Raw genomic sequence first — 24951 nt, 5'->3', positions numbered from 1 at the left:
TGCAAGTCTTTGCACTCAGTATTAGCCCTCAGTATTTGGAAGTCTTTGCTCTCAGTATTAGCCCTCAGTATTTGGAAGTCTTTGCTCTCAGTATTTGGAAGTCTTTGCACTCAGTATTAGCCCTCAGTATTTGGAAGTCTTTGCACTCAGTATTTGCAAGTCTTTGCACTCAATATTTGCCCTCAGTATTTGGAAGTCTTTGCACTCAGTATTTGGAAGTCTTTGCTTTCAGTATTTGCCCTCAGTATTTGGAAGTCTTTGCACTCAGTATTTGCCCTCAGTATTTGCAAGTCTTTGCTCTCAATATTTGCCCTCAGTATTTGCAAGTCTTTGCATTCAATATTTGCCCTCAGTATTTGGAACTCTTTGCCCTCAGTATTTGCAAGTCTTTGCTCTCAGTATTTGCCCTCAGTATTTGGAAGTCTTTGCTCTCAGTATTTGCCCTCAGTATTTGCAAGTCTTTGCTCTCAATATTTGCCCTCAGTATTTGAAAGTATTTGTCCTCATTATTTGTTCTCAGTATTTGGAAGTCTTTGCACTCAGTATTTGGAAGTCTTTGCACTCAGTATTTGCAAGTCTTTGCTCTCAGTATTTGCCCTCAGTATTTGCACTCAGTATTTGCCCTCAGTATTTGCAAGTCTTTGCTCTCAGTATTTGCCCTCAGTATTTGCAAGTCTTTGCTCTCAGTATTTGAAAGTATTTGCCTTCAGTATTTGCCCTCAGTATTTGCAAGTCTTTGCACTCAATATTTGCCCTCAGTATTTGGAAGTCTTTGCACTCAGTATTTGGAAGTCTTTGCTTTCAGTATTTGCCCTCAGTATTTGGAAGTCTTTGCTCTCAGTATTTGGAAGTCTTTGCACTCAGTATTTGCCCTCAGTATTTGGAAGTCTTTGCACTCAGTATTTGCCCTCAGTATTTGGAAGTCTTTGCACTCAGTATTTGCAAGTCTTTGCACTCAGTATTTGCAAGTCTTTGCACTCAGTATTTGCAAGTCTTTGCTCTCAGGACTACTACTACTAATTCGGGACCTTGTGGTCCGAATATTAGAGAGTAGAGTCTTTCAACTGGTTCCTCGTCTGTGACCTACATAAATGGATGCACAGACCTTTGACGTGGCAACGAACTATTGGTCTAAACTGCCCACAGGTTTTGGTGTTGCAGTGTTCAGTCCTTCTATAACGATTGGTCTCGCTTCAAGTTGACGTCTGCTTGTCTATAAAACATCTACCCAGGGGTGGGGGGCATTTTATTATGCCTTACTCGCCAAAACGTTTTCAAACGTATATGTTGCAGAATAGCTCCTTCCATCTCCTAACAAAAATCCATTTCTACTAATTAGTGGGTTTTAAAGTCTTGTGTATCTGCTAACAAAAATCCATCAGTCTAGTCACAGTCTTGTGTATCTGCTAACAAAAATCCATCAGTCTAGTCACAGTCTTGTGTATCTGCTAACAAAAATCCATCAGTCTAGTCACAGTCTTGTGTATCTGCTAACAAAAATCCATGTCTACCAATCACAGTCTAGTGTATCTACCAACAATAATCCATTTCTACCAATTAGTTGGTCTCACAGACTTGTAGATCGCTCTTAGACCTGAGTAAGCTGAGTTATTATAATAACAAGAGCGTACGATTTAGCAAAAGTACTCTACAATTAACAAAGTTCTGACGAATCCTAATATGGATAGAGTCAGATGGTCTTTTAGCATTACAATAGAAAGGTTCGAACATTGATGCAGGAGAGTGTGACTACGATAATCTGGAGACTTGCGACTAACTTATAATGCCATCTTTGGAGACTTAAAAAAACTTTAAATAACATCTCTGGAGGCTTTTAACAAACTTTAAATGACATCTCTAGAGGCTTTTAACAAACTTTAAATGATATCTCTGGAGGCTTTTAACAAACTTTAAATGACATCTTTGGAGACTTTTAACAAACTTTAAATGACATCTCTGGAGACTTTTAACAAACTTTAAATGATATCTCTGGAGGCTTTTAACAAACTTTAAATGACATCTTTGGAGGCTTTTAACAAACTTTAAATGACATCTTTAGAGACTTTTAACAAACTTTAAATGACATCTCTGGAGGCTTTTAACAAACTTTAAATGACATCTCTGGAGGCTTTTAACAAAATTTAAATGACATCTCTGGAGGCTTTTAACAAACTTTAAATGACATCTTTGGAGACTTTTAACAAACTTTAAATGACATCTTTGGAGACTTTTAACAAACTTTAAATGATATCTCTGGAGACTTCAACAAACTTGTAATGACATCTCTGGAGACTTTTAACAAACTTTAAATGACATCTTTGGAGACTTTTAACAAACTTTAAATGACATCTCTGGAGACTTTTAACAAACTTTAAATGACATCTTTGGAGACTTTTAACAAACTTTAAATGACATCTTTGGAGACTTTTAACAAACATTAAATGATATCTCTGGAGACTTCAACAAACTTTAAATGACATCTCTGGAGACTTTTAACAAACTTTAAATGACATCTTTGGAGACTTTTAACAAACTTTAAATGACATCTTTGGAGACTTTTAACAAACTTTAAATGACATCTTTGGAGACTTTTAACAAACTTTAAATGACATCTTTGGAGACTTTTAACAAACTTTAAATGACATCTTTGGAGGCTTTTAACAAACTTTAAATGACATCTTTGGAGACTTTTAACAAACTTTAAATGACATCTTTGGAGACTTTTAACAAACTTTAAATGATATCTTTGGAGACTTTTAACAAACTTTAAATGACATCTTTGGAGACTTCAACAAACTTTAAATGACATCTCTGGAGGCTTTTAACAAACTTTAAATGACATCTCTGGAGGCTTTTAACAAACTTTAAATGACATCTCTGGAGGCTTTTAACTAACTTTAAATGACATCTTTGGAGACTTTTAACAAACTTTAAATGATATCTCTGGAGGCTTTTAACAAACTTTAAATAACATCTCTGGAGGCTTTTAACAAACTTTAAATGACATCTTTGGAGAGTTTTAACAAACTTTAAATGACATCTTTTGAGACTTTTAACAAACTTTAAATGATATCTTTGGAGACTTTTAACAAACTTTAAATGACATCTTTGGAGACTTCAACAAACTTTAAATGACATCTCTGGAGGCTTTTAACAAACTTTAAATGACATCTCTGGAGACTTTTAACAAACTTTAAATGACATCTCTGGAGGCTTTTAACAAACTTTAAATGACATCTCTGGAGGCTTTTAACAAACTTTAAATGACATCTTTGGAGACTTTTAACAAACTTTAAATGATATCTCTGGAGGCTTTTAACAAACTTTAAATGACATCTCTGGAGACTTTTAACAAACTTTAAATGACATCTTTGGAGACTTTTAACAACCTTTAAATGACATCTTTGGAGACTTTTAACAAACTTTAAATGATATCTCTGGAGACTTCAACAAACTTTGAATGACATCTCTGGAGACTTGCAACGAACTTTGAATGACATCTCTGGAGACTTTTAACAAACTTTGAATGACATCTCTGGAGAATTTTAACAAACTTTGAATGACATCTCTGGAGACTTCAACGAACTTTGAATGACATCTCTGGAGACTTGCAACAAACTTTGAATGACATCTCTGGAGACTTGTAACGAACTTTGAATGACATCTCTGTAGACACTGTGTTGCATGTCTTGGGTCAAAGATTAAAACATTTTCTAAAAATACAATCAAAAGATTTACTCAACAAGAACAAAGCTATCGTGGCATATAGAGGGTTCATTGTTACGAGAGCTATTTATCTACCTTGTAAACATGTAAGTAAACATGTGTGACTAGAGTATTTTACTCAACTATTAGCTAATTCTTCATTTATTCCAAAAGGTTGTCAAACATTGGGTGGAACATGGACACCTCGACATTTCGAAAACGGCTCTAACGATTTTCAATTAAATTTGACAGTTTGTGTAAATCTTTGGGGAAAAAAAACTAACTAATTGAACACACTAGTAGACCATAGACCTTCATTTGACTTTTAACATACACTAGACTCTAACATAGGCCTACATTCGACTTCTACTTAGTTACAAAAGTATTTATTATAATATAGTTTCTTTAAAAAATTAAATATATACAAATCTGTATTTGTTTTTTTCCCAGAGGAATCTGAAGATTAATTCCAGACCTGCACAAAATTTAAGTCTATCAAAAGCTCGTATCACAACAATAAAACGCCGCTTATGGAGAATTTCATGATAAACTAAACGGTGACCGGTCATTTCATCCCCGTCACTTCATCTTTGGTCTCTTCATCCCCGGTCATTTCATCTTTGGTCTCTTCATCCCCGGTCACTTCATCTTTGGTCTCTTCATCCTCAATTAATTTTTTTTCTTAGTCATTGTGTAATTATGTTGCTATTTTTGACAGTTATGATAGTGTCCCCCTTACTGTCTACATACTTGATGAGAAATGAAAGAATAGATGTCAATAAGTAGATATGGGCCTAATGTAATGCGGGTTTGTATTTAGTAATCAAGTTTCTGTTTGATTTAGGGATGTCAATATTATCCTGCGCATATTGCGTGATATAATGATCAAAGGCCAAGGTGTGGTGGAAGTAGTGGAAATCTTTTTGAGAAATGTGAACGATTAGAATACTTATGATCATGTCACTGATAACTTATCTCCTGACGGCCATCTTTCACTTTATCGTTATTTATCCATCGTTCTTTCTGAAATAGGAGCGTGTCATTTCAAACCCTGATAGAACGTTTGATTTAGTCTAATAAACTCTGACTTCTTGAAATACGCAACACTGGCCAAGAAATTACAAAGCAATAGGAATCAATGGATCGTCTTCTGTACCTACTATCAATGGCCTGACATGAGCTCAATGTATCTAGACATTGTGTGTCTACTATCAATGGCCTGACATGAGCTCAATGTATCTAGACATTTGGTGTCTCAACACGTCCTTGTACACCGGATAGACTGAGAGTTTAGTTTCAGCTCTGTATCTGCAATAATAGAAACAAGAATAAAGAACAAAGAGGACTAAACTGCTTCTCTTTCTTCCCTCTCAGCCTGAATACAAAGTATGTTAGCCCCGCCGGGGTGAAAGACTTCTAAGAATTAGATTGAAAACGGAGCTGGAACACGTGTGGCTATTTTCCTTCAATTCCCAACAACAAGACAGCAGGTGACTGTACCACATTAGAAGCACAAATATAGGATCACCATTGATACATGCCCACAGAACGAGATGTGCCCAGTATCTGCTGCAAGGCCACGTAAACGTGTTGAAGGTTAAAACATCATGTTTGTTTTTGTTGGTAATTAGATATTATCATCTGCAGTTTATACAGAGTAATCTGCTCTTTGTTTACACATTTGTTGTTTTTTTTAAATTTAAAAAATGCACATTTCTCTCTTTCTCAGGGCCGGCCTAAGGCCATTAAAGTCCATGCGACCGCAGTGGGCCCCGCACTTTCATAGGCCCCACACTAATTCTGTGTTTAAATTATAAAATTAAACCATTTTATAACTTATAACGGATTTTTCGCGGCCTCCTCATGAAACATAGAGTAAAATTGTCATTTTGGGGTGCCATTCAATATAGAAAAACGCCAATCCTGCGCGTGATAAAAAAAAAACGGCATTATACAATACTCGTAACTGTGGCATTTGGTGAAAGAAGCTTCTCACGCCTCAAACGAATCAGAATTACTTAAAGTCAACAATTTGAACAATTTCGTAATCTTACTATTAAGCGTGATCTATTTCGGTCACAATTTCGTAATCTTACTATTAAGCGTGATCTATTTCGGTCACAATTTCGTAATCTTACTATTAAGCGTGATCTATTTCGGTCACAATTTCGTAATCTTACTATTAAGCGTGATCTATTTAGGTCACAATTTCGTAATCTTACTATTAAGCGTGATCTATTTAGGTCACAATTTCGTAATCTTACTATTAAGCGTGATCTATTTAGGTCACAATTTCGTAATCTTACTATTAAGCGTGATCTATTTAGGTCACAATTTCGTAATCTTACTATTAAGCGTGATCTATTTAGGTAACAATTTCGTAATCTTACTATTAAGCGTGATCTATTTAGGTAACAATTTCGTAATCTTACTATTAAGCGTGATCTATTTAGGTAACAATTTCGTAATCTTACTATTAAGCGTGATCTATTTAGGTCACAATTTCGTAATCTTACTATTAAGCGTGATCTATTTAGGTCACAATTTTGTAATCTTACTATTAAGCGTGATCTATTTAGGTCACAATTTCGTAATCTTACTATTAAGCGTGATCTATTTAGGTCACAATTTCGTAATCTTACTATTAAGCGTGATCTATTTAGGTCACAATTTCGTAATCTTACTATTAAGCGTGATCTATTTAGGTCACAATTTCGTAATCTTACTATTAAGCGTGATCTATTTAGGTAACAATTTCGTAATCTTACTATTAAGCGTGATCTATTTAGGTAACAATTTCGTAATCTTACTATTAAGCGTGATCTATTTAGGTAACAATTTCGTAATCTTACTATTAAGCGTGATCTATTTAGGTCACAATTTCGTAATCTTACTATTAAGCGTGATCTATTTAGGTCACAATTTTGTAATCTTACTATTAAGCGTGATCTATTTAGGTCACAATTTCGTAATCTTACTATTAAGCGTGATCTATTTAGGTCACAATTTCGTAATCTTACTATTAAGCGTGATCTATTTAGGTAACAATTTCGTAATCTTACTATTAAGCGTGATCTATTTAGGTCACAATTTCGTAATCTTACTATTAAGCGTGATCTATTTAGGTAACAATTTCGTAATCTTACTATTAAGCGTGATCTATTTAGGTCACAATTTCGTAATCTTACTATTAAGCGTGATCTATTTAGGTCACAATTTCGTAATCTTACTATTAAGCGTGATCTATTTAGGTAACAATTTCGTAATCTTACTATTAAGCGTGATCTATTTAGGTAACAATTTCGTAATCTTACTATTAAGCGTGATCTATTTAGGTCACAATTTCGTAATCTTACTATTAAGCGTGATCTATTTAGGTAACAATTTCGTAATCTTACTATTAAGCGTGATCTATTTAGGTCACAATTTCGTAATCTTACTATTAAGCGTGATCTATTTAGGTAACAATTTCGTAATCTTACTATTAAGCGTGATCTATTTAGGTCACAATTTCGTAATCTTACTATTAAGCGTGATCTATTTAGGTAACAATTTCGTAATCTTACTATTAAGCGTGATCTATTTAGGTCACAATTTCGTAATCTTACTATTAAGCGTGATCTATTTAGGTAACAATTTCGTAATCTTACTATTAAGCGTGATCTATTTAGGTCACAATTTTGATGATCTATTGTACGACTTCCCTACACGCAAGGCTTGTCATGTTAAGTTGATCATGATTTAGTACTTAGTAAAGAATGAATACAATGCAAAGACGAATTTATTTTCTAATACAAAATCTTAATTCTTACCTAAGCTGGGCCCCGCGCAATCCGTTTCGCAAAGTTATATAATATAAAACCACAGACCTATAATATATGTACTACAATAAGTATAGGTATTGAAGGGTTTTGCATGCATTCGCCCCAACCCACAGAATCAGCCAACATAGCAGCAGTGAAGTCTAGTCTAGATGTAAGCGAAGTAATAAACATGTTGTTCTCGTACTTACAATAGTAAAACTCAAACAATAATTATTTCATTGTTCTTAAAAAGTTTTAAGCATTATATACAATAAGATATGTCTACCAAGTGTTATAGGATGTTAAAGAAGCCATAAATACAAATGTCTTAGAAACATTCTTCAATTTAAATATTACTTGTTATACAGAATGTACATCTACAAATATTCATCAAATCCAATGAAAAACATATAAATATGATGAGGTTTAATGTTATTATCACACTATGCAATCAGACAGGTTAGTTCTTGCACCCCAATGGCAGACACGAACCTACAACCGTGACATCAAGTCTCAAAGTTTTCTTAGAACTTCAATACGTAACAACATCTAGATTTACAATTTCAAAGGACAACGCAAAGTTTTGATCACCAACTAGCAATTTTTATGTGATAAATAAATGAAATGTGCATCCATCAAATATCTTGATTTCCAGTCATGTATGAAAGAGGGTTTTTTTACATTGTCTGAAATATTGAATTAATGACTACTGTTTATATAGGTAAAACAATCTCCATTCACTTCCCTGTTCCTAAACCTAAAACCGAGTTAATGGCTGAAAATACTTCATCTATAATTATGTAGTTAATGCTCAATTTCACATACACAAACAAGAAATAACTCAAATATAAATGAACATAAATTAATGTCAACAGTTTAGATTCGCTCACACATCAACAACACTGTACAGTTGTAGCAATAAGAGGCTTAGATGAAGCTTATGTTGGATCAGAGCTATGTCCCTGTTCAGTGGACTGAAGAAAAGATGAAAGTGTTTGTACAAATTGTGAAATGACGAAAAAGAGAGAAAAATGAAACAAAAATTCAGAAAGTTTTGTAGTAATAGCAGCAGCAGTGTTTTCTTCTCCAATCTTGTCCACAGCTGAAACAAAAGTTTAAAAAAAAACTGATTTAGGAGATTTTAGAATGATATAAGGCTCAACTAAGAGGGAGTTAGGTTTAACTGATGCTATTGGCTAAGTTCAACTATCAGGATAAGAGTTAGTAAAGCTATTAGGGTATTAGTTTATCAGGGTATCAGTTATGTTCATCTATGAGGGTCATGAGCTCAACTAGGAGGATATAAGGCTAAATTTTGAGGGAATCAGTTTAAAAGTTCAACTATAAGTATGTTAATTAGCTTTGGCTATAAGGGTATTAGTTTGGTTCAACTATGAGGGTATTAGTTTGGTTCAACTATGAGGGTATTAGTTTGGTTCAACTATGAGGGTATTAGTTTGGTTCAACTATGAGGGTATTAGTTTGGTTTAACTATGAGGGTATTAGTTTGGTTCAACTATAAGGGTATTAGTTTGGTTTAACTATAATATTAGTTTGGTTCAACTATAAGGGTATTACTCTCAACCATGAGGGTATTAAGCTAAACTATTAGCTAATTAGTTTGTGAATATTAGTGAACAGGTCAAAAGTAAACTGTATTTTGTCTTTAGATGAATTATGTATTTATTTGTATTCGTAGTTGCAACATCAGCTTTAGGTCTAGACTTCACATTATTTCCTTGTTCATTCCTTCCTGTTCAGTTAGTCTCTCTCCTCCTTATTTCTCCTTACTCATTCAATTTGCTTCGTTCTCTCAAGCCACTTGGGTAGCAACAGCTACTAATGGTCTTCCAAAGTCTGCTCTTATTTAAAAACAATTTTTTTTATATTGTGTGAGCAGGTCAGGAGGCTCGAGAGAGAGGACCTATTCTTACTGCTCAACATTAAATTTTATAACAGTAGGCAGATGTTAGCGCTACTGGGTGGGTCTCATCTGTGACACCTCAGTCTACGACCAAGGGGCTAGAGTCGCCTAAGTAACCAGACATACTAACCTAAACTAAATGAAAGCACCAACGAAACTTTAGTTTAGGATAAATAAACAAAATGAAACTTTATTTACATCAGGGGAAAATTAATCAATAATAAAATAATATATACACTCTAACTCTAACCACTACAACTGAACTCAGCAACTAACTAAAACCCTCTAAATCTACGCCACTACAAACACCAACAAACTAACCAAACCAACTAACACAAACTGATAAAACCAACTATCTAACTAAACTGTTTAAACCACTACACTATTACACTAGACCTAGATCTAAACAAACACACTACAATAAACTAGTCTAGATGTACAATATTCTACTACTACAACCAACCCATAACTAAAACCAAAACAAGAACACCTTAGCCTTAGTACACTTACTATCAGTATTCACTAAGAACAGAAACAGACTAAGCCACTAAGGAGACACTACAGAAACAAAATAACACTAGTCTAGATCTACAGCAATAGCTTAAAGCAGCAATATTAGATACAGCAGCATGTATTTCAGCAGCTATATTCAGCAGTTATATTCAGCAGTAATAACAGTTATAATCAGCAGCTATATTCAGCAGTAATAATAGCAGGAATAATAAAATAATTACACGACAGACCACAAAGATCTTCGGCTGTCACACAAACATACTATACTGACCATGGGCGTAGCCAGGATTTTTTTTCGGGGAGGGTTTTGAGGGGGGGGGAACCCCCCGCGCCCCCCCCCCCGCGGAAAAAAATTATATATATATATATATATATATATATATATATGTGTGTGTGTGTGTGTGTGTACATAATTAATCTTTATTACATTCTGACCCTTTCGGAAGACGTCTATTGTAGACTCCCCGCCCTTGCTAGCAAGGGGGTCTGGGGGAGTTCGCAGAGCGCGAAGCCCCGCCGCCGGGCATTATTTCTGGTATTGAAAACCAACAAAATGCATATTCTGAGGTATCTACAGTGCATTATCTTGCTATTAAAAAGTTTTATTTCAAAAACCTAATGTGCTATTCTTACTGACATAGACCCTCTCGCGCCGTTCGGCGCATTTTCCGGCAAGCTGTTTCCGCAACTCTTATTTTGCGTAATTCATTTTGTGTGAGAACATGTCCCGCAAAACCTCATGCGACGCTCTGTCACAACCTTACTAAGGATTCGACTCCCAGTTCGGCATATGATTTCTTAATTTAGACCCGATCTCTATGACTGACTCCTAAAATCTGTCTTAGCCATCTTTGTTGAGATACATTTAATGATTTTCAATTTCGACAGATGACTATTCACACTTTATTAATGGAGCCCAAGCCACTGGTAGAAATTTGTAACCTTTCTTGACTACGCTCTTGGAATTACATGCCTGTATTTCGCTTTAGATTTTATATCGAAAAGGAAAGTTTTTTCGTCAAATCATCTGTTGAGGGGTTTTAAACTAAGAAATCTCTGGAGTTTTTTTGTTTTGTTTTTAATTCAAAACCCCATTTAGCTACGATCATAGAATTTGGTGACTGTAGTTTGCTTTAAAATAATATTGAAGAGAGAGGTTTTCAACTCTAAACGCTCTGTAGGGGAATTTTAAACTCAATACCATCTGGAGGGGTTTTAAACTTTAAAAAGCCATCTGGAGGAGGAGATTTACACTCAAAACCCCTTTGGCTACGCTCATAGAATTTTGAGTGTGTAATTTGCTTTTTTTATTTTGAAGATGGGGTTTATCGTAAATTTTGGAGGGGGGTTTAAAATCAAAATCTTCTTCAACTGTGCTGTTGGAATTTGGGGATTGTTGTTTGCATTTTTTTGTTTTGTTTTATAGAAGAGGGGGATTTAACTGCAAAAACCTCTGGTAGGGGTTTAAAATTCAAAACCCCCTGTAGGGGGTTTTAAACTCAAAGCCCCCTGGTAGAGGGATTTGTATCTCAAAACCACCTGATAGGGTTTTTTTAAATCTCAAAACCCCCTGGTAGGGGGATTTAAACTCAAAACCTCCTGGTATAGGGTTTTTAACTCAAAACTGCCCTAACCCTAACCCCAAACTGTGCTGTGGTAAGTGATGATTTAGTATTAAAATCTCACCTAAAATAAACAAAATGAAAGCAAAAATCAGTCACTTAATTCCGTTCCTCCCCTGCGGGGGGGAGGGGATTTCATTTCGGGGGGGGGGGTTTGAACCCCAAGAACCCCCCCCTGGCTACGCCCATGATACTGACCACTGGTCAACTGTACACTCAACTGTCTTTAAGACAGCATGTACCTTACTTTTATACTATCCCGCACTAACCTATATTAAAGTATGCGGAAGTACAATTATAAAATCTGACACTAACCTACAAAAATAAAATATATAAAGATAGATCTAACCTAGACAACAAAAAATACATATAAAAATAGCTCTGGGAGCGCAAGCTCACAATTGTATGCGCATAAATATAAACCATAGACTTATATATTATACTAGACTGGAAACCGGAAATAAATTCTTATCCGCGATTGATCGATACACAGACCTATATATAGAGAGATTTTTATATACGTAAACTCTTTTTTAAGCTCTAAGAGGAGTCGCCCAAATCAATCTTTTCTGTCTTAGAAAAGTAATGATCTTTAGTTTTCAAAGTTTAGAAATAATGCAAAATCATTTCTCGGACATTGGCGCAAATATATGAAAAAAAGCCATTTCCTGTTTGTTTCCATTGAGATAATGTTTCAAAAATCCTAGATCGAAATAATTCATGTTGATTTAAATCATCTTATGTACATTTAAATAGATTGATTACTTAGATCTTTCTAGATTGTGTATCTAAAAAATTGCAAATAATAATTATGAGAGTACTCTTATTTTTAATGTTCAATTAAAATTCAAAACAACGCCTTGATCCAACTTTCTAAAACATTTTCACATTTTTTGTCGTGTTCAAACATCTCCATGTCCTGTCTCGTAGAATATATAAGTCTATGCAACTCTATGGTATAAACATTTTTGAAGCACTGTTTAAAAGATAGTTTTGAGTTTATCCACAATTAATATAATTGCCGGATACACGTTTGAGACCTAAAAAAAAAATCTACTGCCCAGGACAGACGTAGACGGCGAAAAGAAAACTTAAATCGATCACTGGCAGATAACGATTATGTCTGTTCTGGATGTACCAAAATAAGTAGATCACAGAGAGGTCTACGTAGCCATGTGAAATGCTACACTTCTCCTTAAGCTTCCGACTAGTTGACAAGCCTTAGATATATTTGTGTGTAACTTAATGTGAAGAAGCCACATCAAGTTTGTGTGTAATACAAACTCATTTTATTAGCTTGTTTTATTTCAATTACATTTTAAAAAAGGTTAGAAAGACAGTTTATGTGGAGACACAAACTCAAAATCGGCCCCCGAAGTGGTCCGCTCAGGCAGGTAAAAGACTGGTTTTAATAATTTCAGAAAGAAAATATCAGAAACTATAAACTACAAACTATCACCAACTACAACGCTATCAGCAACTACAACCCTATCAGCAACTACAACCCTATCAGCAACTGCAAACTATCACCAACTACAACCCTATCACCAACTACAACCCTATCACCAACTACAACCCTATCAGCAACTGCAAACTATCAGCAACTACAACCCTATCAGCAACTACAACCCTATCAGCAACTGCAAACTATCAGCAACTACAACTCTATCAGCAACTACAACCCTATCAGCAACTGCAAACTATCAGCAACTACAACTCTATCAGCAACTGCAAACTATCAGCAACTACAACCCTATCACCAACTACAACCCTATCAGCAACTGCAAACTATCAGCAACTACAACCCTATCAGCAACTACAACCCTATCAGCAACTGCAAACTATCAGCAACTACAACTCTATCAGCAACTGCAAACTATCAGCAACTACAACCCTATCAGCAACTGCAACTCTATCAGCAACTACAAACTATCAGCAACTACAACCCTATCACCAACTACAACCCTATCACCAACTACAACCCTATCAACAACTACAACCCTATCAACAACTACAACCCTATCAGCAACTACAACTCTATCAGCAACTGTAAACTATCAACAACTACAACCCTATCAACAACTACAACCCTATCAACAACTACAACCCTATCAACAACTACAACCCTATCACCAACTACAACTCTATCAGCAACTGTAAACTATCAGCAACTACAACCCTATCAGCAACTACAACCCTATCACCAACTACAACCCTATCAGCAACTGCAAACTATTAGCAACTACAACCCTATCACCAACTACAACCCTATCAGCAACTACAACCCTATCACCAACTACAACCCTATCAGCAACTACAACTCTATCAGCAACTGTAAACTATCAGCAACTACAACCCTATCAACAACTACAACCCTATCACCAACTACAACCCTATCACCAACTACAACCCTATCACCAACTACAACCCTATCAGCAACTGCAAACTATCACCACCTACAACCCTATCACCAACTACAACCCTATCAGCAACTATAACCCTATCAGCAACTACAACCCTATCAGCAACTGCAACCCTATCACCAACTACAACCCTAGCACCAACTAAAAACTATCACCAACTAAAAACTATCACCAACTACAACCCTATTACCAACTACAACCCTATCACCAACTACAACCCTATCAGCAACTGCAACCCTATCACCAACTACAACCCTATCACCAACTACAATCCTACCAGCAACTACAACCCTATCACCAACTAAAAACTATCACCAACTACAACCCTATCACCAACTAAAAACTATTACCAACTACAACCCTATCACCAACTAAAAACTATCACCAACTACAACCCTATCACCAACTACAACCCTATCAGCAACTACAAGCCTATCAGCAACTACAACCCTATCACCAACTACAACCCTATCAGCAACTGCAAACTATCACCAACTACAACCCTATCACCAACTACAACCCTATCACCAACTACAACCCTATCACCAACTACAACCCTATCTCCAACTAAAAACTATCACCAACTACAACCCTATCACCAACTACAATCCTATCACAAACTAAAAACTATCACCAACTACAACCCTATCACCAACTACAACCCTATCAGCAACTACAAGCCTATCAGCAACTACAACCCTATCACCAACTACAACCCTATCAGCAACTGCAAACTATCACCAACTACAACCCTATCACCAACTACAACCCTATCACCAACTACAACCCTATCACCAACTACAACCCTATCTCCAACTAAAAACTATCACCAACTACAACCCTATCACCAACTACAATCCTATCACAAACTAAAAACTATCACCAACTACAACCCTATCACCAACTGCAACCCTATCACCAACTACAACCCTATCACCAACTACAACCCTATCACCAACTACAACCCTATCACCAACTAAAAACTATCACCAACTACAACCCTATCACCAACTAAAAACTATCACCAACTACAACCCTATCACCAACTACAACCCTATCACCAACTACAACCCTATCACCAACTACAACCCTATCACCAACTAAAAACTATCACCAACTACAACCCTATCAGCAACTACAACCGTCGATACAAAAAGAAGAGACGTGCTCGTGTCGAAAGTGTTGCTAATTCTGCTGTATTGTTAGTTCGACTAACGACTTGATATTACAGGATACGGAGATATCTGAATGTTATTATTACATAGTTATGAATATATAGTAGGTGTCACTTACGAAGATCACGAATGACTAGGATGAATACAGCGAGATTGGACCCACGATGACCTGCTAACAACTGTCAATAAACGTAAACTCAAACTCTAGGGTCACATCACAAGATCCAGTGAGCTCGCAAAGACCTTCCTTCAGGGAACAGAACCAGGAAGAAGATGAAGTTAAAGAATGTGGGGAGTCTTGCAGTTCACTATTATACCGTGAAACATTACTTATGAATTGTTGTTGTAAATTGTATTCCACTAATATGTCCACTAAATAGATTTTTTGCTCTTTAAAAAAGTAAACATTTTTTAGTAAATGTAGTATTAGTTAGTATGATAGAAATTACATAATTAAGTAATACAATTTAAAAAAATAATAAAAAAATAATACTAAAATAAAAAAGGCTAGCATAAATGTGTTAAAATATGATAAATAGTCACTCCCTTAATAAATAGTCTCCCCTGTTTTTGTTTACTATTATTAATGAATAGTTGTACAAATTGTGTATGTTATGAAAGAACTGCTTGCATAGTTCATTTAAAAAAAAAATTTCTTTCAGAAAAGAAAAAAGTAGTTGTTGCATCAGAATTTTAAAAGGTCGAAAATATCATGATGCTAGATGTTCAATATCTTTTTTTTAGTTTATGAAATCTAAACTGGACAGACGGACAGACTGACAACACAAAACTAATAGCGGCTATTCCCCTTTCGGGGACCGATACAATTCTAACTGAAGAACTCACCAAAAAATTCAAAATGGTCTTCATTTGAGCCAGTAATATTTGTATCTGTAAAGTAAACATTGGCAAATGTAACACTATGAGCATCAATGGAATGTTAATGGAAATAAATCAATGAAATATTTATTCAAAAGTATTGTTTAAATAACAAAATTTAGTGTGAAAAATAATTCAATTACACAATTGAGTTAGGACTAAAATACTGTTTCTTCAGTGAGAACTTACCAGGAAGCACATTAACTTGATAGACATAGATATCTTTGGATTTCCACCGACAGTGATAAGAACCAGAGTCAATTAAATGTGAGTTGTCTATATGAACTTCACTAACTGACATCAAATCTGTTGCTAGTTGATATCTAGACACACAAAGTGGTCATACTTTCAATTGGAGTCAAGTCAATGAAGGAAAATACATTCAATAGAACAAAGTGGAACTAAGTGGCTTGTAAATATTTGTTAGTACTGGGTGTGTGCGTGTGCTGGGAGGAGGGGGCAGTGAAACTCTTACCCCAGTCAAGGAGATATATGGTTGTGTTATAAATACACATTTGTGTTATAAATACATACATATACATTATATATATATATATGTTTGTTTGTTTTACATGTTTCGGATGTTCCTTCAGAGTTGAAGATAGTTTACTTCCTAGTCCAAACCTCCCGCAGGTAGATGGGGGATGAGAGCAGTGGCGTAGCCAGGGTGGGGAGAGGAGGGGGAGAATTTGAAAAATGAGTGTCCGAAATTTATTTTTTAAAATAAATTAAATATAACGTCACTGTCATGTCATCTCGCTTTTCACGTTGATATATAAGTTAGTGACCCTGTTGATTGTATTCCACACAGATTATTAACTCTTTCCGTGCGGGGCTAGTCTCAATTTCAAGGAGTAACTTCCAAAGCGCTGACTAGTGCCGAGTTACTCTCAGGAAGTAACTTGGTATACAGGGTAGTTTATTTCATCATCCTTATTATTTAAGAAGAAACCTGATAAGAGCACTGAAAACAAAGGAGACCATGAACGTGTCAAAGAAAAGTATCACTATTCAGATGTTTCATACAGAGATACAGCAGTCGAAGAAGTGAAATGTCTCTTGATGAGAGAAGTAGTGCTGAAGAGACTCCAGGGGAATACCTTGTACTACAGTCAGAGAAAACATCTGAAGTAAGTGATACAGAGGATGAGTCAAGTGATGGTCTTCCAAAATTGCTTTCTTCAGAAGTGGAAGAAGCTGTAATTAAGTACAAAGACATCGGATATATCCAGCCTAAAAAATGTATCTGAGTAACTGCGAGCAAAGATTGTGTTAAAGGGTAGCTTATTTTTCCAAAACAAAGATGAACGATCTAATTTTCTAGTAGGGTTTACCCAAAATAAATCACGAAGTTTGACATCATGGCCCACTAGAAAGCTTTCAACAGGAAAAATTTACAACCAATCTTGGCTCCCCTTCTCTCCACACTTGGGATGTCTGTTTTGTTTTACATGTGTACTGTTTTCTGAAACATCAGAAAAGACATCTAGTGCATTGAGCAAACCTGGAGTTGGTTTCGCCAAATAGAAGAAACCTGAGAGACCGAAAGAACATGACAAGCTCATTTGAAGAGGAAGTTAAAAGAAGAAAAGCTTAAGGCAGAACCAGATGAACAGTCACATATGCTTTATGTGCAAATTTTGAAAAAAATCAGCAGTATTGGAGAGATATTCTGAAGCGTGTAGCAGCAGCTATTAAGTACTTTGCAAAAACAAACTCAAACTTACGTGGTCACAACAAAAAACTGAATTCCCCCAATCCTGGGAACTTCCTAGCATCTTTGAAATTTCTTGCAGAATCTCCTACGCCAAATTAATATAGTTCAGAGGAAACTACAAACGTCTGGACAGCACATAGGGAAGCTGCTGAAGATATTAAAGCCCTTTCATGCTTTTTGCAAAATGATGAGAAACGGACGAAACTTATCACCCAATCCAACGAAAAAGCAAAAGAAGGTAGTGAATGCTATGGAGTTCCTGTAATCAAAACAACCAGAAGAAAGAAAAGACTTGATGGGGAGTTGAGTTCTGATGTAGGACTGTCAATAGAACTGCTATTCAAACGTGTGGCGACTGAAGTGCTGGGTTTCTTCTTGAACCAAGACACCTCTTGCAGTCTATGGATGAGGACACGCTGATATAAAAATGTGTTTCCTTTTCCTGTTTGATGAAATACAGGCAAATCGTTTGTTCAATGATGTCATTGATGCACGAGCACTTTTCATTAGCAAACCATCAATCACCAATAGATATATTGAGGAAGCTGGCTTCATATGGTAATGATGTGTGCTCAAATCTTGCAGCCTCCATCCGAATACTGCTAACTGAGGCCACTTCCATTGCGTTATGTGAGAGATCATTCTTAAGGCTCAAGTTAATCAAAAACTATATCTGGAGAAAAATGAAGCAAGAAAGGCTTAGCGTGGCTTTAATGTCAGTGGAGTCATAAATACTAGACAGTATCGATGTAGATGATGTTATAGATGCCTTTGCAGTACAGAAAGCACGACGTGAAGCGATATGAATTGAGATTTGTCATTTATGTACAATCTCGTCAATAAACAACGGTATTATTCATTTAAAGATTCATTTAAACATTCTTGTTAATTTTACTAATATACTGTACCAATTTGAATGTAGCTTATATAATTATTAAGTACATTATCTCATGTCATGATGTCGAGTGTCAAAATGCAAGGGCCCTCCATAGATGTCGATCCCCCCGTGCCCTAAAATCCCTAGCTACGCCCCTGGATGAGAGCGGGCAGGGTTTGAGGCGGAGACAGTCTGCTCTCTTACCTGGTCAATAGAATGCGGTTGTTATATTGTAACATTTCTCCATCCTTGTACCAATCTAGTGTTGAGCTCGTGGCACTTTGATTCGTTAAACTTAGATTACAACGTAAACAGAACTTTGAACCAGCAATGACACGAAGTTCTTTGTCTGCATCTCGACCTGAGAAAAGGGGAAGGAATTAAACTGAAGTCATCATCTGTCACTGTCTGCCATCAAAAAAGTGTCATCTGTCACTGTCACCTCTGACTATAACTTATTTTCTAGAACATTAGTGTTACTTTTATTAAAAGAAATGTGAAACTGTGTTACTGTTACCAGTGGCGTCACTAGGGGGTGCGGTCCGCACCTGGTGACACCCATAAGGCGGTGACACCCGAATGGAAAAAAAATATTGGTAAAAACAAATAAAAACCTGAATGGAAAAATTGAATATCGACAAAACTAGCAAATAAAATAAAATCTCTAGATATATACCCAAATAGGCAAGGCCTAACTACTGTACTAATCTAGATTGAAATATTTAATTTAGGCCCTCTTGTACATATTTTATTTTCTTTGCTACAAATGTCCAAAACGTTACGTGATAACAAAGTAGATGCAAAGGCAGTCTTTTTAAAGAACAAAAATTGGTTGCAAGTCTTGATATTACTGTGTACCCCAGGCCCCACACCTTAAAAACTAGATAACTATAAGTTTAACTAGCACTAGTAGAACTCACCAACCAGCATAAAAAGGGGAAAAGACGCTATTAGTTTTGTGTGGAATGTCTGTCCGTCGGTCTGTCCGTCCGTCCCATATAGATCTCGTAAACTAGAAAAGATAGTGAAAATCCGACATCATAATATTTTAGACCATTCAAAGTTCTGGAGCAACGGCTACTTTTTCCTTTTCTGATAGCGAAAAATCTAATTTTTGAAATCAATTATGCAAGCAGTTTTTTCATAAAAATACACCATTTTTACAACTATTCACTATTAATAGTAACAAACACTGGAGCCTTTTTAGTAAGGGAGACCTATGCAAATGGTTTTAGATTTTTGGTCAAAAAAATATTTTTTTTACAATTATAATGCTAAGTTATGTAAGTTCTGTCATACTAAATACTACATTTACAAAAAAAATGTAAATTTTTTTTTAAAGAGAAAAAATCTATTTACTATGCAAATAAGTTGGACATAATTTAAAACAACAATTAATAAGTAGTTTTTCATATTATCGCGTGAACTGTAACATGTTGTCATCGTAGAAAAACACAACACTAAAGGAATTATTTTTTTATGGAAATGTTTTTTTCTTGAGGATTTGAATAAGAGATTGACCCTTTACAAAACTATTAGATCAATTAGATTCATTATAAGACATAGTTAGGCCAGGTTCACATCTAACTTCACATTCACTTTCATCTAGCCCTTGGTCTGCTAGACCTTTGGGCACCACACATGATATGTCAACCTTCTTTCTCCATTCTTCTCTGTCATTGGCCATTGATAGAATGTTTTATGATATTCTTTCTGAAAATATTGAAACCTGCCTTTTTACCTGCCTAGGTGGACCACTTCTGATATAATTTAATACTGATATTCCTCTGAACATATTGAAACCTGCCTTTTTCCTGCCAGGGTGGACAACTTCGGGGGCCAATTTTGAGTTTGTGTTTCCACACAAACTGTCTTTGAAACCATGTTAATTTACATGAATGATTTACTAAATTGCATTAGTTCAGAAACAAAAGTCAGATTATTTACAGACGATTGCATAATATATAGGGCAATAAAAACAACACAAAATAAAGATATTTTAAAAAGATAATTAGATGAATTATAAAAATGGTAATCAAATTGGAGCATATCCTTCCACCCAAAAAATGTCGATTACTAAGAATAACAAAGAAACAAAAACAAAAATATTCCACCTATTTTATACATAGAAAACCAGTAACACAGACTAAAAACAAAAAATACTTATTTCTTGTAGTATATGAAAAACTACCATGGAATCCTAATATTGATGAAATTAAGAAATCAAACAAAGCTTTAAGATTTATTGATAGGAATTTATACAAATCAAACAAGAATATAAAACTAAAATGTTATTTAACCTTGATTATGCCAATAATAGAATATACATCCTCTGTCTGGGACCCCTCAACTCAAGAAAACACTGAGAAACTGGAAGAGACACAAACTAGAGCAGTGAGATTCATAACAAACGAATATACACATTTGACTAGAGTAACACCTTTAGTAAAATCATTAAATTTAGAAAGCCTTTAGGATAGAAGACTTAAAAGTAAAGTAGCAAATAGTAGCAATTATAAATATCTTCAAAAACAAAAATACAAAAACAAAATTTAATAAAATATTCAGAAAGACACAAAGATAAAGGCACATTCCTTGTTCCATATGCTAGGACTAATTCTTCCCTGTTGCTATCAGAGCATGGAATGGGTTGCCTGAGTGAGTCTGAGTCAGCCAGGAAAACCAATGACTTGGCAGGATTTAAGTCATAGGTTAACATGCATGACTAGATTGACCTAGGGACACACGTAGGACGTAGGCTAATCATCTTCTTTTTTAGGTAACGTCTGTATTTTACAAGATAAGATAACATACCGCCACATGTCAATTACAATTTCTTTCCCTTGTTCAATACCAAATAAAATACTTAATAATTAATCCCTCAACTCAAAAAAAAACATTAAGAAGCTAGAAGAATTACCAAATAGATCAATGAGATTTATCACAAACGAATATTCCAATTTGATTAGAGTAACACCATTAGTAAAATCACTAAACTGAGAGACACTTCAGGGCCGAAGAATAAAAAGTAGGAAGAATAAAAAGTAAAGTAGCTATAATAAAAAAAAAAAAACAACACTAAACCATAACTTACAAATAGAAAAACTAAAACTAATGAAATCCTCAGAAAAACACAAAGACAGAGGCGGCACATTTCTTATTTCTTATGCTAGAACATCGAGAGCATATCAAGCTTCTTCTATCTAGATGCCAGCTCAGTCCATTGGTCAATCGATAGACTTTGATGTAGCTGGGTTTTTTTTAAAGTGATATTGCGTCTGCCCGTTCAAAGAAGTCAGTTTCAGTGTTTTATAAAGAACTGTCACGATGTTTATAGTATAGAATGTCACGATGTTTATAGTATAGAATGACACGATGTTTATATTATAGAATGTCACGATGTTTATAGTATAGAATGACACGATGTTTATAGTATAGAATGTCACGATGTTTATAGTATAGAATGACACTTTTTTTCCGTTCTGTAAGTTTTTCTTTTGTGTCATGAATATACATATCATTAGAGTTGGTCTTTTTGATAATGTCACAGATAGATCATACGTTAAAGGTATAGTTTATAACTTTATATTTAAAAATTCATATTATCATCAATATTAAGGTCGCTATCAAAGAGTGTCCATTTTTCTGGGTGGCCTTTTTTTTCGTGCCTAATTCACCGGTGGTCTAATTTCAAGTGGCCTTTCATCCTAAATTTGTCTCAGCCTCATAATCAAACAAATATCCTGATCCCAGAGCTGGACTTTAAAAAAAAAAAAGAGGACGGTTCCAGGAAAGTGAAATCTAAAACCATTTTCAACAATTAGCAATTTAGCATTAAACTACAAGTTGAATAGTTCATTAGTTTACCGCCATCTACATCTGCTGGTTTCAGACGTGCTCATTCTAAATTATGTTCAACTAGATCATAGTTTTATGAATGAAACGAAACGTGTGGCTTCCATTCAACACAAACGCCCTCCTCGATTTCACAAAGTTGTATTATTTTTTATAAGGCATCGATTTGTATGACAAACACTGAAGGTGAACTCCTCCCATTAAGAGTCAAAAAATCGATTCAATTTTCTAAATCGGTCCAAAATCTCTCTCTTTAAAATGTGGCGAGCTGGAGACAAGTTTTAGAACATTTTGTAGCCAATAACCGTATAGAAACGTAAACAACCGAACTATAGGAACAGTGTAGACAGGTTCTGCATATCAAAAGTCTCTAGTTTGAATGCCGCAGGGATAGTAAACACAGCTGCATAGGCCTAAAGGCATTAGATACAGCTACATAGGACTAAGGACATTAGAAACAGCTACATAAGACTAAGGACATTTGATACAGCTACATAAGACTAAGGACATTAGATACAGCTACATAAGGATAAGGACATTAGACTAAGGACATAAAACTAAGGACATTAGATACAGCTACATAAAACTAAGTACATTAGATACAGCTACATCAGACTAAGGACATTAGATACAGCTACATCAGACTAAGTACATTAGATACAGCTACATCAGACTAAGGACATTAGATACAGCTACGTCAGGCTAAGTACATTAGATACAGCTACATCAGACTAAGGACATTAGATACAGCTACATCAGACTAAGGACATTAGATACACCTACATAAGACTAAGGACATTAGATACAGCTACGTCAGACTAAGTACATTAGATACAGCTACATCAGACTAAGGACATTAGATACAGCTACGTCAGACTAAGTACATTAGATACAGCTACATCAGACTAAGGACATTAGATACAGCTACATCAGACTAAGGACATTAGATACAGCTACATCAGACTAAGGACATTAGATACAGCTACATCAGACTAAGGACATTAGATACAGCTACGTCAGACTAAGGACATTAGATACAGCTACGTCAGACTAAGTACATTAGATACAGCTACATCAGACTAAGTACATTAGATACAGCTACATAAGACTAAGGACATTAGATACAGCTACATCAGGCTAAGTACATTAGATACAGCTACGTCAGACTAAGTACATTAGATACAGCTACATCAGACTAAGTACATTAGATACAGCTACATAAGGCTAAGTACATTAGATACAGCTACATCAGACTAAGGACATTAGATACACCTACATAAGACTAAGTACATTAGATACAGCTACATAAGACTAAGGACATTAGATACAGCTACATAAGGCTAAGTACATTAGATACAGCTACATAAGGCTAAGTACATTAGATACAGCTACGTCAGACTAAGTACATTAGATACAGCTACATCAGACTAAGGACATTAGATACAGCTACATCAGACTAAGGACATTAGATACACCTACATAAGACTAAGGACATTAGATACAGCTACATCAGACTAAGTACATTAGATACAGCTACATCAGACTAAGGACATTAGATACAGCTACATCAGACTAAGGACATTAGATACACCTACATAAGACTAAGGACATTAGATACAGCTACGTCAGACTAAGTACATTAGATACAGCTACGTCAGACTAAGTACATTAGATACAGCTACATCAGACTAAGTACATTAGATACAGCAACATAAGGCTAAGTACATTAGATACAGCTACATAAGGCTAAGTACATTAGATACAGCTACATCAGACTAAGGACATTAGATACAGCTACATAAGGATAAGGACATTAGACTAAGGACATAAAACTAAGGACATAAGATACAGCTACATAAAACTAAGTACATTAGATACAGCTACATAAAACTAAGTATATTAGATACAGCTACATAAGACTAAGTACATTAGATACAGCTACGTCAGGCTAAGTACATTAGATACAGCTACATCAGACTAAGGACATTAGATACAGCTACATAAAACTAAGGACATTAGATACAGCTACATCAGACTAAGGACATTAGATACACCTACATAAGACTAAGGACATTAGATACAGCTACATCAGACTAAGTACATTAGATACAGCTACATCAGACTAAGGACATTAGATACAGCTACATAAGACTAAGGACATTAGATACAGCTACGTCAGACTAAGTACATTAGATACAGCTACATAAAACTAAGGACATTAGATACAGCTACATAAAACTAAGTACATTAGATACAGCTACATAAAACTAAGGACATTAGATACAGCTACATCAGACTAAGGACATTAGATACACCTACATAAGACTAAGGACATTAGATACAGCTACATCAGACTAAGTACATTAGATACAGCTACATCAGACTAAGGACATTAGATACAGCTACATCAGACTAAGGACATTAGATACACCTACATAAGACTAAGGACATTAGATAC

At 35.2% G+C, this 24951-nt stretch overlaps 1 protein-coding gene across 1 annotated transcript in view; it reads right to left on the bottom strand.

The window, feature by feature from the left end:
• Positions 1–7836: 7836 nt before the first annotated feature.
• LOC106073988 (zwei Ig domain protein zig-8-like) overlaps positions 7837–24951 on the bottom strand; it is a 121211-nt gene continuing 104096 nt past the window's right edge. Inside the window, exons 6-9 of the mRNA XM_056040982.1 lie at positions 18843–18999; positions 16234–16367; positions 16012–16056; positions 7837–8610 (exon numbers count right to left, since the gene is read on the bottom strand). Coding sequence (XP_055896957.1) covers positions 8447–8610; positions 16012–16056; positions 16234–16367; positions 18843–18999 — 500 coding nt within the window. The 3' untranslated portion in view covers positions 7837–8446. The remainder of the gene's footprint in view (positions 8611–16011; positions 16057–16233; positions 16368–18842; positions 19000–24951) is intronic.

This window comes from Biomphalaria glabrata, chromosome 1 (assembly GCF_947242115.1).
Source record: "Biomphalaria glabrata chromosome 1, xgBioGlab47.1, whole genome shotgun sequence".
NCBI classification, from domain to species: Eukaryota; Metazoa; Mollusca; class Gastropoda; family Planorbidae; genus Biomphalaria; species Biomphalaria glabrata.
The sequence above is the reverse complement of the archived record's forward strand: the minus strand, read 5'-3'. Positions and strand labels throughout refer to the sequence as shown.